At 45.6% G+C, this 16,979-nt stretch overlaps 1 protein-coding gene across 3 annotated transcripts in view; it reads right to left on the bottom strand.

Annotated features, from left to right (window-relative positions):
* Positions 1 to 529: 529 nt before the first annotated feature.
* Wdr33 (WD repeat domain 33) overlaps positions 530 to 16,979 on the bottom strand; it is a 100,014-nt gene continuing 83,564 nt past the window's right edge. For all 3 annotated transcript variants that reach the window (XM_090343020.1, XM_090343019.1, XM_090343021.1), the window contains 7 exons: positions 15,331 to 16,401; positions 11,991 to 12,099; positions 10,716 to 11,151; positions 7,289 to 7,452; positions 7,117 to 7,209; positions 5,417 to 5,632; positions 530 to 1,337 (listed from right to left, as the gene is read on the bottom strand). In XM_090343020.1, the coding sequence (XP_090199146.1) occupies positions 1,105 to 1,337; positions 5,417 to 5,632; positions 7,117 to 7,209; positions 7,289 to 7,452; positions 10,716 to 11,151; positions 11,991 to 12,099; positions 15,331 to 16,401 (2,322 nt within the window). In that variant the 3' untranslated portion in view covers positions 530 to 1,104. The remainder of the gene's footprint in view (positions 1,338 to 5,416; positions 5,633 to 7,116; positions 7,210 to 7,288; positions 7,453 to 10,715; positions 11,152 to 11,990; positions 12,100 to 15,330; positions 16,402 to 16,979) is intronic.

The following is a 16,979-nucleotide window of genomic DNA, read 5'->3' as shown; positions in this document are numbered from 1 at the left end:
CTGGAAGTGGAGAGGGGGGTGTTTTATTTAAAACAAGATTATGTCATGGATAAGAACTTTCGTCTTACCATAAATTAGAACTAGCTTCAACATTGGTATTTCCACAAAGCTAGTAATAGAAAAGTAGGAGAGTATATTTTGAAGAATGTAAAGAGATCCCTTGTGTCATTAGCATCTATCTTATGGCACATTCCTTTCCTCATGGAAACAAAGCAGTGAGTCTAAAGTGAGATTACTAAAGATCCACCCAAAGCAAAGCTGGACAGCTAGAGGTCAAGTGATTTTGCATCTGCCACAGCTTGTGTGAGGCACTGAATGTGCTTCCAACTACATGAGTTATAATCCATTTAGAGGATAGCAGTTCCCATCAGATCTGAGCATGAACACCAACAGTAAGTAAACATGAAGCCCCAGCAAATCAGATATGATGGAAAGCAAGGGTCTTTTGCTTTGTTTTTGCCGGTCCTGGGGACTGACTTCAGGGCCTGAGCACTGTCCTTAGGCCAGTGCTCTACCACTTGAGCCACAGCACCACTTCTGGCTTTTCTATGTATGTGGTACCGAGGAATCAAACCTAGGTCTTCATGCATGCTAGGCAAACACTTTACCACTAGGCCAAACTCCCAGCCCCCAACCCCAGCAAGGGTTTTCTTAAGGCAAGCACTTGACAACCAGGTTTTTGTTTTTTGTGTTTTTTTTTTTCCTGTTAATTCTTGCGTAAATCACATTCTGTATTCATACAAAAACAATTTTTTTCTCTGACAAACTGTACATATAGAAACAAATTTCCAATTGGACATGAACTCAAATTTGTAGAGGTGCTCCATGTCTTGTATACTTAAAAAAAAAAAAGGATTCCAGCTTTTATCTTCACAAAACAAAACAGGAGTTGGAGCAATGAAGGTGGACAGGACAAAACAGAGCCAGTCACTCTAGGTGGCCAGCGGCAGTCTCTTCATCTCCAAGACCTCAGCAGGGCTCCTGGGACTTTCAGAAGAGTTCAGAGCTATATTGATGCAGGCTTCTTCTTGCTTTGCTTGAGAAGTCCACATGAATTCTTAAATACTGTCCAGAGAGGCCTAGGGTTACCTTCGGCCTCCACTTCTACCGACCCCTTCCTCCACCACCCCTTGAAGCACCTCTCCTTGGTGGCCCGGAGTTCATGTTACTCCCTCTACCCCAGTTACTGCCACTCCTACCCCCTCGAGAAGGGGTGCCACTGCCCGGGGGACCACCAAAAGGTTCATCTCTGTGGTATCCGTCGTGGTGGTCTCCATCCAAGGAGCTGGAGCGTCCAGATTTGGGCACTCTCTGGGAAGGTCCTGGGCCCCCTCGGCCTGAAATGAAACATTGATTTCACAAGTGACTTTTTCTGTTAGGGGTTTCTCAACTCCTAGTATTACAAGCTTTTACTGATTCCAATAGATCATTTCTGAGAGGTTCTAAAGAGATTCAGTACACTAAAGGGCAGGCCTCCATCCCTACTTCCTGACCTGCCCCTGCCCCATTACCAGCCTGGCATGTAGCCATGGCCCCGAACATTAACTAGGCTGCAGTTCCCTGTGGCTGTGGAGCAGAAGACAAAAAGCTAAGAGGAAACAATCACACTGGAACATGCCTTCTACCTAACATGCCCTTGCCATCTATTTTAAGGAAATGTTTCAAAAGCACTGGCTAGACTCTGGAAGCAATTACAATACACAAAAAGGCATCTAGTTATGTAAACACAATAGAATTTTAATTATCCATTAGAAAGAATGATATTGGGGGGGGGGAGGGTAAAAGGTACCAAGACATGTGAAAGGGTATCAATGTATGTGAATTAATACACCTTCTATATGGCAAATATCATGTAACCCTTTTATTAATTACAATAAAAAAAAGAAAGAATGATATTGTACCATTTGGGAAGAAATGGAAAGACCTGAAAAAATTATGTCCAGTCCAGAGAGAAAAAGGATACAGGTTTTTCCCTTATATGTAGAAACTACATTTAGTCTATAAATTTACAAGTAAATGTGTTGAGTGGAACTCAAGTGTGTACAAACGTATTCACTGAAATACAGTAAACCCAAAGGAGAACTCAGTGTAACTTCTTAGAAAGGCAAAGTTCAGCAAAATAAAACACCAGGACTGGGTACTTGAAAGGGGTGGCTTGGGGTCAAAGGAAAAGGGGTAAGCAAATGAAGAAAAGGATGTAGTCAAGAATCCAGTGATGGGGCTGGGATTGTGGTCTAGTGGTAGAGAGCTTTCCTAGCATGCACAAAGCTCTGGGTTCGATTCCTCAGTAATATACACACAGAAAAGGTCAGAAGTGGTACTGTGGCACCATTGGTAGAGCTGTAGCCTTGAGAAAGCCCAAGGACAGTACTCAGGCCCTGACATCAAGCCCCAGGACTGGCAAAAAAAAAAAAAAAGGCAACTGATGTAGGTTAGTGACAGGGTTCCATGTAGAACCAGAGTTTACTGTAACTATTCCATGACTATTTTGTGAGGTACTTTGGATTCCTTTTCCATTGTTTAAGGAAATAAAATATTTCTTGAAAAACCAAACCACAAAGAGAGCGAGAGAAAGAGAGAGAGAGCACACGCAAAACACACTGGCTTTCAGAATTACTTCTATTAGGTTTGGTTTAACTTGTTTTAGCCTTGGACAAATATGTTAATTTTATCTTTTTTTTTTTTTTCTGGTGAGTCATAGGGCTTGAACTGAGTCTGACATTGTCCCTGAGCTCTTCAGCTTAGGGCTATTCCCCTATCCCTTGAACCACAGACCTACTTCCTGTTTCAATTAACCACTTCTAGTGGTTAATTGGAGATAAGAGAAAGCCTGGGCAGGCTTTGAACCATGATCCTCAGATCTCAGCCTCTGGAGTAGCTAGGATTACAGGCTTGAGCCACTGCTCCCGGCGTAATTTTACCTTTTAAAAACATTTTCTCTGGCAAAAAGTTTGCCCTGGTGGTACACTGCTTACCTAGCATGCACAAAGACCTGGGCTGGATTCCTCAGTACCACATACATAGAGAAAGCCAGGGGTGGAGCTGTGGCTCAAGTTGTAAAGCTCTACCTTTGAGAAAAAGCCCAAGGAAGTGCTTAGGCCTTCAGTTCAAGCCCCAGGACAGGCAACCACCCTCCTCCCCCACCCCCCAACCCCCGCCACATACACACATTTTCTCGGCCAGGAAATGTAGTTTAGTGGCAGAGTGCTTGCCTAGCATGCATGAAGGCCTGGGTTGATTCCTCAGTACCACATAGAACCCTCCCACCTCACCCCCCCCCAAAAATAACCCCAAAACCAGAAGTGGTGATATGGCTCAAGTGGCATAGTGCTAGCCTTGAGGAAAGGAAACTCTGGGACAATGCCCAGGCCCTGAGTTCAAGTCCCAGAACTGGCAAAAAAACAAAAACAAAAAAAAACAAAACAGAAAAACTCAGCTAAAAGATATTGGCTCACACCTGTAATCCTAGCTACTCAGGAAGTTGAGATCTGAGGAGCACAGTTCAAAGCCAAAGCCAACCCGGATAAGAAAAATCTAAGATTTTTTTTTGTCTCTACCAAATACTTGGAAGTGGAACAGTGGCTCAAGTGGTAGAACATTAGGCTTGAGCAAGAAGTACAGGGACAGGGACAGGAGTTTGGCCTAGTGGTAGAGTGCTTGCCTAGCATGCACATACATAGAAAAAAGCTGGAAGTGGTGCTGTGGCTCTAGTGGTAAAGCACTAGCCTTGAGACAGCCCAAGGACAGTGCTCAGTGTCTGAGTTCAAGCCCCAGGAGGCCAAAAAAAAAAAAAAAAAAAAGAATGCAGGGACAGCACCCAGGCCCTGCATTCAAACATCAGGATTGGCACAAAAATAAAACAAAACAAGGGCCAGGAGTTTGGCCTAGTGGTAGAGTGCTTGCTTAATATGCAGGAAAAACCAGGTTCGATTCTTCGGTACCGCACATAGGAAAAAACAAAACAAAACAAAACAAAAAGCTGGAAGTGGTTCTGTGCCTCAAGTGGTAGAGCTCTAGCCTTGAGAAAGCCAAAGTGCTCTGGCACTGAGTTCATACACCAGGACTGGCAAAACAAAACAAAAATAAGAATACTTCTCAGGCAAATGATGTAGTTCAGTGGTACAGTGTTTTTCTCATGTGCATAAGGTCTTGGGTTTGATCTCTAGCACTAAAAAATAAATGAATACATAAATAATGACATATTTACCCATGAAATACGATTTGATTCCATCTATCATAATGTGGTATCAAAACACTTTTGCCAATTTGTGCTAAAATTTTTAATGGAAGCTAAAGTAAAGACATCAGGGGTGCTAGCCAAAGAACCTCTACTTTTCTCAAAGCACCTTAGACCAACCTACAAGTGCCAGGCAATTGCCAGCTAGTGCAAGATTTCTATGCTAGCCCGATGTCCTTGGCCAGGAGACTACAGGGCATGCTTAGTGACCAGTAAGTTGTCTAAAACCACAGCACACTGACAACAAAATGTACTTGGGTGAAGGAGGTCTCTTGGTGATATATCAGTCATTTCCGGAAGCATTGCAAATACACCACCAGTGAACTTGGTTCGTGCTGCACAAGTTGGAACACACAACAGCTGCATTTCTAGAGGCCCCCAAGCATCCAGTGCAAGGCATTGCCTAACCCAACCTGAGACCTGACCTGTAGTCAGTATCTGGTGGTTGCTATACCTGGCTCAAAATGCCACCTTTAATAAAATACAGTTTCCAAGTATAAATATACCCTACTGCCTCCCGTAGAAACACACCCTGAATACCACAACGTCTTGTGATCTGCTCACAAGCCGTGGTCCCAGTGGTCCGCTCAGGTTAGAAAAAGAAAAAGAAAATAAGGCAGCATAAGCAGGGTTCAAATGGCTACAACTGTAATCCTAGGTACTCAGGAGGCTGAGATATGAGGATTACGATTGGAAGCCAGCCCAGGAAAGTCTGTGAGACTCTTATCGTCAATTAGTCACCCAAAAACCTTAAGCTGTGACTCAAGAGGTAGAACAGCAGCCTTGAGTAAATAAGCTTAGTGACAATGCTCAAGCCCTAAGTTTAAGCTCTGGAGACAGCACAAAAATAAATAAATAAAAGCAGCACAGAAGTTGGGAGAAGGACAAGTCTTTCCCCGCTGAAGACAACTTCTAAAGCTCTAAGCAGTCACTGGTAGAGGACATGACTGCTGATGAGTCACCAGGAAGCAAGCATTGCAGAATGGAGGAGTTCTTTGCAATTTGAAGCATCAAACTGGAAACCCTGAGTAAACCTGGAATTTCTGGAAGCTGAGCTTGCCATTTCTGGGTACAGCTGCAGATACAGAATGAACCCAGAAGATGCCTAGGGCCCAGGAATAAAAGAGGCCTCCCTTCCACATTCAGCTCCTGCAACTATAACTGCTGGCCTCCTCCTACCTTTGCTTCCTCGGTCCTCAGAAGGGCCCCCTGGAGCCTCCATTTCTCTGTGGTCAGAAGTACCGGGCCCATCATGCCAGGGGCGCTTTCGAGGTGGTAGGGAAGCCATATCCATGCCTTGAAGAGAAGAAGACCGCTCTCGGCTGGCTGGGGAAGGGCCGTCGTGAGGGGGGTGATCGGGGCGAGGAGGGTCACGGAAATGTTCATGACCTGGCCCTGAAACAAGAGGCATATAATACTGTAGTTTCCAAAAGCCTGATAATACCATTCAAGTGTAGTGTGAAGGTAAACAGATGGAAAGAAGTTGTTGGGAGCAGGCTCTGCCCCATTAATGAGCAAAAGAATCAAACACAGAGTTAAGAGTCCCCATCTTGGACAAAATGAGAGGGGCATGGGGAAGAAAATAGAAGGAAATGACACAGAGAATACAGAACAAACAAGAATCGTTGACTCAGGAAACATCTGCCTAATAGTCCAGGTGTAAGTCACACTATGAACTCACAAAATTGTTGCACCTCCTGTAATAAGAGGCAGGTGCAGTCCAAAAATAGCTCTCAGTCATTTTAGTCTTTTTCTCCCACCTCCTAAATCTATTTTTTTTTTCAGGGGCTACTGGGGTTTACACTTAGAGTCTTGAACTTGCAACCAATACTCTACTATTGAACCTGTTTTCCATTGACTAGGATCTCACTTCCTGCCTGGGCATGGGTCTGGGCCTGTGTCTATTCTAGGCTTTCTGTTTTTGCTGGGATGATGACAAGATACGCTACTACACCCAGCTTCCCTCTATGAAGTCGGTGTCTGGAGAGGTATTTCTGCCCACACTGGCCCCAAACCATAGTGCTCCCAACCTCAGCCTGCCACACCGTTCAGGATGATGGATGCAAGTCACTGTGCCCAGCTATGGCTCAGAAGTGCCCTTCTGAACTTTGTTGATGGGGCTAAAGTTAAACCTCAATTCTGGGCCACTGGCACCAGGCTCAGGATGTTTTTATATTCTTCAGATTCTTCAAAATGCTCAGACAGGGCACTGGTGGCTCGTTCTTAAAATCCTAGTCACTCAGAAGGCTGAGATCTGAGGATCAGGGTTCAAAGACAGCCTGGGCAGGAAAGTCCATGAGACTCTTACCTATAGCTCAAAGAATCCTTGCCTTAAGGAAAAAAGCTCAGTGACAGTGCACAGGCCCTGAGTTCAAGCCCGCAACTAAAGAACAAGTAAATTACTGAGGATCCCAGAGAGATTCTAATCATAAAAACTGTATCTCCAAATACAGATAAAGAAAAGTTTAAGCTGGCAGAAAATTCCATGAGACTCTTATCTCCAACTAACCACCAAAAAGCTAGAAGTGGAGCTATGGCTCTAGGGGTAAAACACTAGCTTTGAGAAAAACTGCTTAGGGACAGTGCCCAGGGCCAAATTTCAAGCCTCAGAACCGGCACAACAAAAAGCATAATCAGTGAAAAGAATGGCATTATTTTAAAATTAGATTACCATCTGACTCGAAAGAAAAGGCTGAATTCGGTCATCTGCTTCTGAACTCCATTTCCTGTGGTGAACTGCTTTGGTAGAGGGACAAGAAGACAACCAGCCCCCCAAGAAAGGACCTGGTTGTGGTCCCTGGAACCCCAACTTTGTAAACTTCTAGCCTACCAGCTAAATATATGCCTGGAGAGATAGCACACATGCCTTTCTTTCTTACCTGGCTCTCGGTTCCCATCCCATGAGTCTGGTTTCCGTCCTCCTTCAAAACGAGGGAATTCATCAGGAGTTGGCAGTAGGCCCTTCCTTCCTCCTATGTGGAGGGCAGACAACACTGTCACAGGCTGTCCTGCTGCTCACAGCCACCCATGCCTCAGCACAGCCCCGCTTACCTCGTGGGGTACCCCGACCTCGGCCTCTGAGATCTCGTCCTCGGGCTGCTTCATCAGAAGCATCAAAACTCTCCTCTGGACCAAAGTCTTCAGGACCCGGGAAGCCATCCCTTCCCCTTGGGGGAGCTCGACTCTCATGTCTTGGGGGGGCTCCTCTCCTGAAGCTGTAAAGAAAGACCAGTGTGTCCACCTCCTGGAATACCCCATGATGCCAAGGACGCCAAAGGAGCAGGACAGGAAAGGCTGAGATACTAGATTCATGGGGAGGGGGGAAATATATACATATGCTATATTATATATATAAATATATATATATATATTTTCTAAGAATCCTAATATCAAAGAAACCAGAAGGACACCAAAATGTAAGGATGGTGCGCATTTTTAAGTGCTTGCATCATACCGAGTGCTTTCTATGTAGTGTTAGTTCTTCTTCTTACCTTACCATCTACAGCTGGTACTGTTCAGTGATTCTCTGAGGAGTATGCTGAAGATTGAAAACCCAAAGCCACATATAAAGTACAGATGGGATTTGAAATTCATTATCTCCCTCTCCCTCTCCCTCTCTCTCTGCCAGTTCTGGGGCTTGAACTCAGGGCCTGGGCACTGTCCCTGAGCTTCTTTGCTTTGTTCAAGGCTAGCATTTGAGCCACAGCACCACTTCTGGCCTATTCTGTTTATGTAGTACTGAGGAATTAACCCCAGGGCTTCATGCATGCTAAACAAGCACTCAATCACTGAGCCATATTCCCAGCCCGTTAAAGTACTCTTCTAGGTGAAAGAAGAGGGAAGTACACACATGCATGGTACTCAGGCAAGAATTCAGAGCCTAGAACTGTTCCCTCACACCACGTCAACCATAGCTCTGTTTTCCAGACTTTAATGGTTAGTTGAAGTGTCATGGACTTTCCTGCCTCAGCTGGATTTGAAAGGGGTCCTCAAATCTCAGCCTCCTGAGCAGCTAGGATTACAGGTGTGAGCCACCAGCACCAGCTATCTCCCAATACAGTTATTTAGGGCAGACCCCTTACCACTGTTTCCCAAATGCTTCTCAAGTATTTTTTTTTCCTTGTCCGTTGTGGAACTTGAACTCAGGTGCCTGGGCACACTGTCTCTGAGCCTCTTTGTGTTCAAGGCTAGTGCTCTACCAACTGAGCCACAGCTCTATTTCCAAATTGGTTGTTTTATTGAGACGGGGCCATTTCTAGGCTAGATGTCCCTAACAGGGCTCATCTTGCAAACTACTAGAAATGTGTGTGTATGCCCATATAATACAGGTATGTATATATAGAAAGAGACAGGGTGTAGAGTTCTATGCAAAAATTATACCATTATATATAAAGGATTTAAGCATCTTCAGATAGTTTTTTTCCTTTTTGGTAGGGTCATGGGGCTTTAACTCTGGGCCTGGGCTCTGTCCCTGAGCTCTTCAGCTTAAGGCTACTGCCCTACCCATTTGAGCCACAGCTCCACTTCCCGTTTTCTAGAGATTTGAAGATAAGAGTCTGAAGTCTTTAGTGCCTGGGCTGGCTTTGAGCTCAGATCCTCAGATCTCAGTTCCAGAGTAGCCAGGATTATGGGTGTGAGCCACCACGCCCAGCTTAGCATCTTCAGATTTTAGTATGTCCTGGACTCAATGCTTCTCAGATACTGACAGACATCCATACGTTAATGTCAGGCAGTGCTACATGTAAATATAAAGATGGGCAGAAGGTAACCTTTAACCAGAGTGGACCACACATCTGGAGAGGGTGTTCAAGGATCAAGTGTGTCTGAAGAGTAGCACAAAGTTGGGATAGCACAAGCCTAGGCAGGCTGAGGGCCTGTCATTGGTAAATGAAATACAATTCAATGAGATATAACCAAATGTGAGAATTTTGCACAAGATAATGACAGTTCTGCAGACACTAAGCTCTTGTAGCATTCGAGAGAATGCTTGAGTATTACTGCAAAGTCCTCAAGAAAACCAAGAGACCTTAAATGTTTTCTATTCGGTCCCCCTCTCACCAACAGTGTGCCCACTCAGCGAGAGAGAGAGACAGAGAGACAGAGAGACAGAGAGGCTCGGTGCAGGTGGCTCCCACCTATAATCCTAACTACTCAGGAGGCTGAGATCGGAGGATCAAATTCCGAGCCAGCCCAGGCAGGAAAGTCCATGAGACCCTTACCTTCAATAAACTACTCCAAAGATGGTGGTAGAGCTCTAGCCTTGAGCAAAATGGAAGCTCAGAGAATACTGCCCAAGCCCTGAGGTTCAAGCCCTAGGATGAGAGGGGGAAGGAAGGAGGGAAAGAGAGAGGGAGAGAGGGAGGGGGAGCGAGAGACTCTACTCTGCTACCTTACCCTTCCTAGACACTTATCAGTCATTCTTTTTCTTTTTTGGTGCTGGTAGGCTTGAACTCAGGCCTTTGGTGCTGTTTTTTGCTCGACTGGTACTCTTATCAATTCAGCCACAGCTCCACTTACAGGTTTGAAGTACAGGTATGGCTCAAGTGGCTTATAATGATTAACTAGAGATGAGAGTTCCACAGACTTTTCTGCTCAAGCTGCCTTCAAACTGCAATCCTCCAATGTCAAGCTTCTGAGTAACTAGGATTACAAGCATGAGCCACCAGCCCTTGGTTCGGCCACTGTTTTGAACACCATCTCCAGAGGGAGTGATGGTCAGTCGTGAGTGCATCATATACTGGCAACAGCAGAAGGAAATGTAGTAAGACAAGGGTTGGATGCCAGAAAAGCAGACAAGGCAGGAACACTGAAGGAAGGGGCCTTTCAACAATCACAGCCCTGGAATAGAAGAACTCAGCCCTGGTTGTCTACTCCCTGTTGAGAGAATGCTGATCATACTATCTACCAGATTTCTGGTACAAGTCAAAGAAGGCGACAGCAAGTGGCACAGAGTAAACAATTAAAGTCATCACTAGTTATTTTGAGTCTCACAACATTAAACCAGTTCATGGGGTTTAGGTAATTTGTCTAATTCTTCACATGTTCCAAGCAAACTGAGTGTTCATGTCTGTTCTAATCTTAACATGAAGACTGTGTTTCAGCTCAACTTGACTTGGTTAAGATCTAGTTAAGATCTTTACACAAGAACTATGTGCAAGAAGTAACTGTAACCCCTCTATACATTATCCCGCAATAAAATTTTTTAAAAAATTAAAAATTAAAAAAAAGAGATGAACCTGGAAATTTTACATCAGATTCAAGACATGGATCTAAGAGCCCCTTCCCCCCAAATGTTTTCTAAACAGCAAATCAAAAAGAACCATATAAAGCATAACTTTAAAATCTAAATGCAAAACCTCGAGATACTAGAGCTAGTAACTACTATCACTCTCTCCTTCAGCAAGAAAACACTGTTGTTGGAAGAACAGGAAACAACCCCAGAGAAGGGGCAGTGAGCCCAACACAGTGTGCTTCTCACCTTTCTTCTCTGCGCCCTCGAAAGCGTGGGTCTTCAGGATCCCGGGGAAATCGTTCATCTCCAGGTCTGCGGCCTTCCCAAGCCCCTGGCGGTCCTCGGGCTGCACCGCGGCCATCCCCCTCGCTGAATTCCCTGTGATCAGGGGGGAAAGGTGGCCCGGGCCCCCCTCGTCTCCACTTTTCTTCTTGTGGCAAAGGTCCCCCTCTTCCCTCAAACTCCCGTAATCTGTGGCCAAAGCGCTTGTCGGGATGGAAGTCATCTGGTCTGAAGTCGTCTGGGAAATCGGGGTGAGGGCCACGCCTGTCTGGGGGACCCCTGCAGTCCTGGCCACCCCGAAAAGGCCCTCTCTCAGGCCCATGGTCAGGGCCAACACTTTGCTCGTGCCGTCTTTCTGACATCGGGCCCAGGTGATGGTTGGGAGGGCCACGAGATTCACCTAAAGAAAACAAACAGACGGTTACACGGCTTCCAGGATGCCTGCAGGCCGGATCTGCAGAGCTTGCGTGGTTCAAAATGTAAACTCTTCCTCAGGAAGAGCTCTGGCTTCTCAGAACGCTAAGAAGACATGCCTGGCTGCATGGGAAGGATGGGAAGATCATGGCCCTTGGAGTAGATACTCTCTATCCCTTACCACCGTGTGACGAATCACTAACCTCCAGTCACACCAGCAGGCGCCACCTCCTACTACATGCTAAAAAGCATAAGCAAGTAGAAAACAAACAAATACAAATAAAAGGCTAAGCATTCTTGTATAGGAATCAGTGAGCTTCCCTTTCCTACCCCTCAGATTTCATTAGGCCCATTCTATCATTTGAGCCACAGTACCACTTACAGTTTTTCAGTGTATATGGTACCAAGGAATTAAATCCAGGGCTTTGTGCATAAGCAAGCATTCTACCACTAAGCCACAATCCTTGTCCCTGTCCAAAAATTCAGAGATAACTCTACTCTCTGAGAGACGAGACAAAGGCACCAGTAGCCTGCAGGCAGAGGAACAGCTTCCCTTCCCAGCAGTGGACAGGGAGGCTTGGGGCCCAAGCACCATGGCCAAGGCTGATCCAAGTAGCCTCTGTTTGGAGTGCATTTCTTATTTTCTCTGGCAAGCATTGTTGACTCCTCCTTAAGCATGTCTATAATAACATAAAATAAAGCCATGCCTTGCTTTTCCCTGTTGGTTCATGTGACCAGTTTGTCAATTATTTACCAACAACTACTTACATGAAATGCATACAACGGTGCTAGAATACAATCTCAGCCACAGCCAGCAATATTTACCTTTGTTAGGGCCAGGTCCTTGTCCAGGGTTCAGAGGGGGGATGCGGCCTTGTGCTCCCTGCTGCCCTAAGCCGGGTATCAGGGGTGGGGGACCTGAGCTCTGTCCTTCCTGGTGGGGAAAAATGGTTTTAAAGTAGGGTATGAAGTCACAGACTTGTGCTTTATGAAAAAAAAGTCTATGAGGTGACAAGATACAAATACTAGGCTGCCCCCAAAGCTAGCAGTACTAAATAATTAGCTAAAGACACTAAAAACTTATTCCTAAACGAATTCAAAGGAGATCTATTGCCATAATAAAATAAAAATCCCTTGTATCTTATACAGGATGACAGGTTTATGGAAAGCTATTATCTTTCCCCATAATGTCATATAAGAACATAATGTCAAATGAGAAACAGAAAACCAAGAACCAGCCCAGTAGCACCATCTCCTGTCACAGCGGACGAATGGCTGGCGCAAGGAAAGGCCTGGGGACTCCTCTTTGAGGTCACTCTCCAAATGGAATCTCCCTGCTTTCATCACTTCACTTTCACTTTCAATCACAGGAGCAGTTTACAAAAAATAAAAATAAAAATAGTCAGGTGCTGGTGGCTCACAACTGTAATCCTAGCTACTCAGGGGGCTGAGACCTGAAGAGTGCAGTTTGAAGCCAGCCAGGGAAAGAAAAATCCTTGTGAGACTCTCATTTCCAATTTACCACTCAAAAACTGGAAATGGCACTGTAGCTCAAGTGATAGAGCGCGAGCCTTGAGCACAAAGAGACTCAGAAGAGGGACAAGGTCCTGAGCTCAAGCCCCACACCCAACAAAAATAGATAAATGAAAATAAAGGCAAATCTGATTGTCATACTGATTACTGCCAGCAACAGAAAGTGAGCAACACTCTTAAGGTTCAGTTTCCATCCAACACAAATGTGCAACCCTGATCTCTTTGCTGTATGACCAGAATTCCAGAGTTCAACCCTAGTCATAATATTCTGGGTTTTTTTGGCCAGTCCTGGCCTCAGTATATTCTGTATTTTTATCTCCTGTGACTAAGTTTTATCTAACTGTGTCTGAGTTCCAATTTCCCACGCTGCCCAATGCAAGACTCTTAACAAGCAAGCAAATATCTGGCTTTTACTTCTTATAAAAACAAAAAGAAAAGCACATGGGCCGCGAGTTTGGCCTAGTGGTAGAGTGCTTGCCTAAAATGTACAGAGACCCAGGTTTGATTCCTTGGGACCACATACATAGAAAAAAAGCCTGAAGTGATGCTGAGGCTCAAGTGGTAGAGCACTAGCCTTGAGAAAGCCCAAGACAAAGATTAGGCCCTGAGTTCAAGCCCCAGGACTGGCCAAAAAAAAAAAAATTTTTTTTTTCAAAAAATATTGATCGCAAAATTATTCTCATGTCTCAAGCCAGTCACAAAAATAGTCCTGAGATGAGATATGAAACCATCAGTTTAAAACAGCCATCAGGTGGCTCATACCCATAAGTTCAGCAAGCCAAGAGGCTAAGGCAGAAGAATTAAGAGGATCATAACCAGGTAGGGCTGTGAAGGCACTTCAAGCCCTACTTGGCTACATGGTGAAATCCAAGTCAAAAAGAGGATGGGAGTTTTGAGGGAAATACTTCATTTCACAAATGTATATATTGGTTGGTTGTCAGGTACCTTTATCTCAAGACTGCTCTTACCAACATTTTTCTGCTACAACTTTAATAGCTGAAAGCAATTCTATCGTTACTTAATTAAAACAGTGAATCTTGTTTTAAATATACAGTCTAGTCAAAAATAAAGAACACTAAGATACCTTCAGGCCCTCAAGCTTGCCAGACAAGCCCTGTACCACTTCAGCAATGTGTCCAGCCTTTTCTTATTATTTTTCCCCCCAGTAAGAATCTCATCGTTTTGCTCAGAGTTAGCCTCAGATCTTCATCCTTTTACCTATGGCCTCCCACAAGATACCAAGGATAACAGGTATATCCACCATGCCTGGCTTATTAATGTAGACAAGATTATGATACCTCTTTGCCTGGGCAGACCTTGAACTGTAGCCTTTGCCCAGTACTTGGGATTGTGGGCATGAGCACCTGTGTCTAGTGCATCGGATTTCAGACTCTTATGAGGCAACTACAATTTTAGAACCATGCTTCTCACATGTAGTATCTTTTACTACATCACACAATAAAAACACAAAATGAATTGTCTTAGTACTGTAGACTTATTGTACTCCTGTCTGTGACATGTTTATAAATTCTTTTTTTTTTTTTTTTGGCCAGTCCCGGGGCTTGAATGCAGGGCCTGGGCACTATCCTTGGGCTTTCTCAAGGCTAGCACTCTACCACTTGAGCCACTGCACTACTTCTGTCTTTTTTTCTATGTATGTGGTACCAAGGAATCAAACCTGGATCTTCATACATGCTAGGCAAGCACTCTACCACTAGGCCACACTCCCAGCCTCTGACAGTTTTAATTTGTGGGAGATCCACTGAAAAATACAAGGCTATTGTTTTTAGCTTATAGCTTCAGTGATTTTTGATTAGAGTCCCATTTATGGTTTGAAAAACAGAACAGTGCTGGGGTGTAGCTCAGTGGTAGAGGGCTTGCCTAGAATGTGTGACGTCCTAGGTGCCATCAATTTCCAAAAGGAAAGATAAACCAGAATAAATTGCTTTCTTCATCAGTATGTGTAACCACTGCCATTCTCAGCTCACCTAGAGAGCCAATGTTAGCTAGCTTGCTCGCTCACTCACTCACTGAAATGAAAATAGTGAGGGGCAGTCTCCAATATATTGAGGATTAAATACCTTATACTACTTTTAAAAGCAAAGCCAACAAACAGGCTGGTGGCAGGCTGGTGGGAAATCCCCTGTTAACACCAGATAAAAGGGCCTCAAAATGGAAGCATGACAGTCTCAGAACCACAGGGCCCTTGTTCAAGGAAACAGGACTCTTGGAGCCTTAGGACAATTGTTTCTTTTCTGCTTTTTGTTTGCTTTCTTTTATAGAAGTACTAGGATTTCAACTCAAGTACTAGTGATTGCTTAGGTGGGTGCTCTATCACTTGGCCAGTCTAACTCTGGAACAATTTTAAACTATATTTGATTAAGAACTTATCTTTTCTGGAAGAACATCAGTCAAGATGATGATGATAAGAGAAGTAAAGACTAACATTGAAATCCCCTTCATGATGGTACAACCTAACTCTCTTCAATCTTATTCATTTCTTCAAGCTGGGATGCCATTAGCTTAGATCATCATCACTACTTGAGAAACAGCTACATCGAGCTGTGACTCCTTTCCAATTCCTCAGTGTGTGTGTTTTCCCAATGTGTCAAAGGCAGGAAATGCATAATACCTGATTGAAGGGGGCGCGGGGTCCATCACCCAGCAGAGGTGTTTTCTGCTGCTGGAATGGCATTGGCCCTTGTGGTGGGTGTGGCCCCCTTGCTGGGTTCTGCTGTCCCTGAGGTCCAGAGGGCCCTTGCATGCCGCCCTGGGGTGGCGGGCCCATGGAGCCCTGGGGTGGCCCCTGCTGTCCTTGTGAGCCAGGAGGTCCCCTTAGCTCCTGGGGAGGACCCAACATTGACCCCTGCGGTGGGGGCCCCTGCAGGCCTCGCATCTCCTGAGGACCTCTCATTTCCTGAGGGCCGTGTCCCAGCAGTCCACTTGGCGGGTGCGGTCCTCTCATCTCTTGAGGTGGGTGGCCCATCATCATGCCTTGAGGAGCAGGACCTTGATTTTCCCGGGGTCCTGGGGGCCCCTGCATTCCTCTTGGATTCAAACCCATCAGAGGTCCTTGAGACACAGGGCCTTGGATCCCCTGAGACCCTGGTCCACCTTGTATCCCATGAGGGTGAGGAGGTCCTTGCATGCCTCTGGGACCAGGTGGTCCCTGCAGTCCTTGAGTACCAGGAGGCCCCTGTGGGCCCAAGTGGCCTTGGGGACCAGGTGGACCCTGGGGGCCTATGTGACCCTGAGGGCCCATAGGGCCCTGAGGACCAGCACCACCCTGCGGTCCAGGTGGCCCTTGAGGTCCCAAAGGGCCATGAGGTCCGGGGTGCCTCTGCATTCCCTGGGGTCCATGCATATCCTGAGGCCGTGGCAGCCCCTGGGGTGGGCCCTGAGGCCCCTGTGGTCCCATGAATCCTTGTGGCCCCCCACCTCCCTGGTGCAGTGGAGGACCTTGTGGTCCCATTTGTCCCTGGGGTCCAGAGGGTCTAAACTGTCCCTGCGGGCCGGGAGGCCCCATTTGTGCCATGTTCATTGGTATCTGCTGAGACGGATGGGGCTGCTGAAAACCTTGAGGAATCTGAGACATTGGGCCTTGTCCAGGAAAGGGCTGGGGTCCGAGGAGCGGGGTGCCAGACGAGGGAGGAGGCTGAATCTGCTCAGCCTGTTTCTGTGCGAGTCTTTCAATTTTCAGTTGCTGGAAAGACAGAAAGAAAACAAAATGAGTATGCTAAAGAATCTAGAGCCCTTGCCGGGCTCACATTTATAATCCTAGCTACTCAGAAGGCTGAGATCTCAGGATCGAGATTCAAAGCCAGCTGGGGCACTAAAGTCTTTGAGACAATCTGGAAGTGGTTCTGTGGCTCAAGGGGTAGGGCAGTAGCCTTGAGTTGAAGAGCTCAGGGGCAGTGCCCAGCCCCAGAATTCAAGTCCCATGACCGACAAAAAACAATCTAGAGCCCTTGAAGATGGCAATATTGCTAATACTACTTTTTGTTCTTCACTTTTGTTTTGCTATATATGATACATATAAATACCTATAAATGCAGGGGGAGGGGGAGTGCCCATACAGAAGCTTGAATTCAGAACCTCAAGCTCTTGTTTTCACTTACAGCTAGTGCTCTACCACTTGAACCACACCTCAGCCTCTAGCATTTTGCTGATTAACTGATTGCTGATTAACTAGAATCTCTCTGATATGTCTGCCCAAGCTGGCTCTGAAGCACAATGCTCAGATTTTAGCACCCTAAGTAGCAAAGATTATAGACATGAGCC

The sequence above is a fragment of the Megascapheus bottae genome, chromosome 12, assembly GCF_031878675.1.
Source record: "Megascapheus bottae isolate mThoBot1 chromosome 12, mThoBot2.hap1, whole genome shotgun sequence".
In the NCBI taxonomy this organism is placed as follows: Eukaryota; Metazoa; Chordata; class Mammalia; order Rodentia; family Geomyidae; genus Megascapheus; species Megascapheus bottae.
This window is presented reverse-complemented; position numbering and strand designations above follow the sequence as displayed.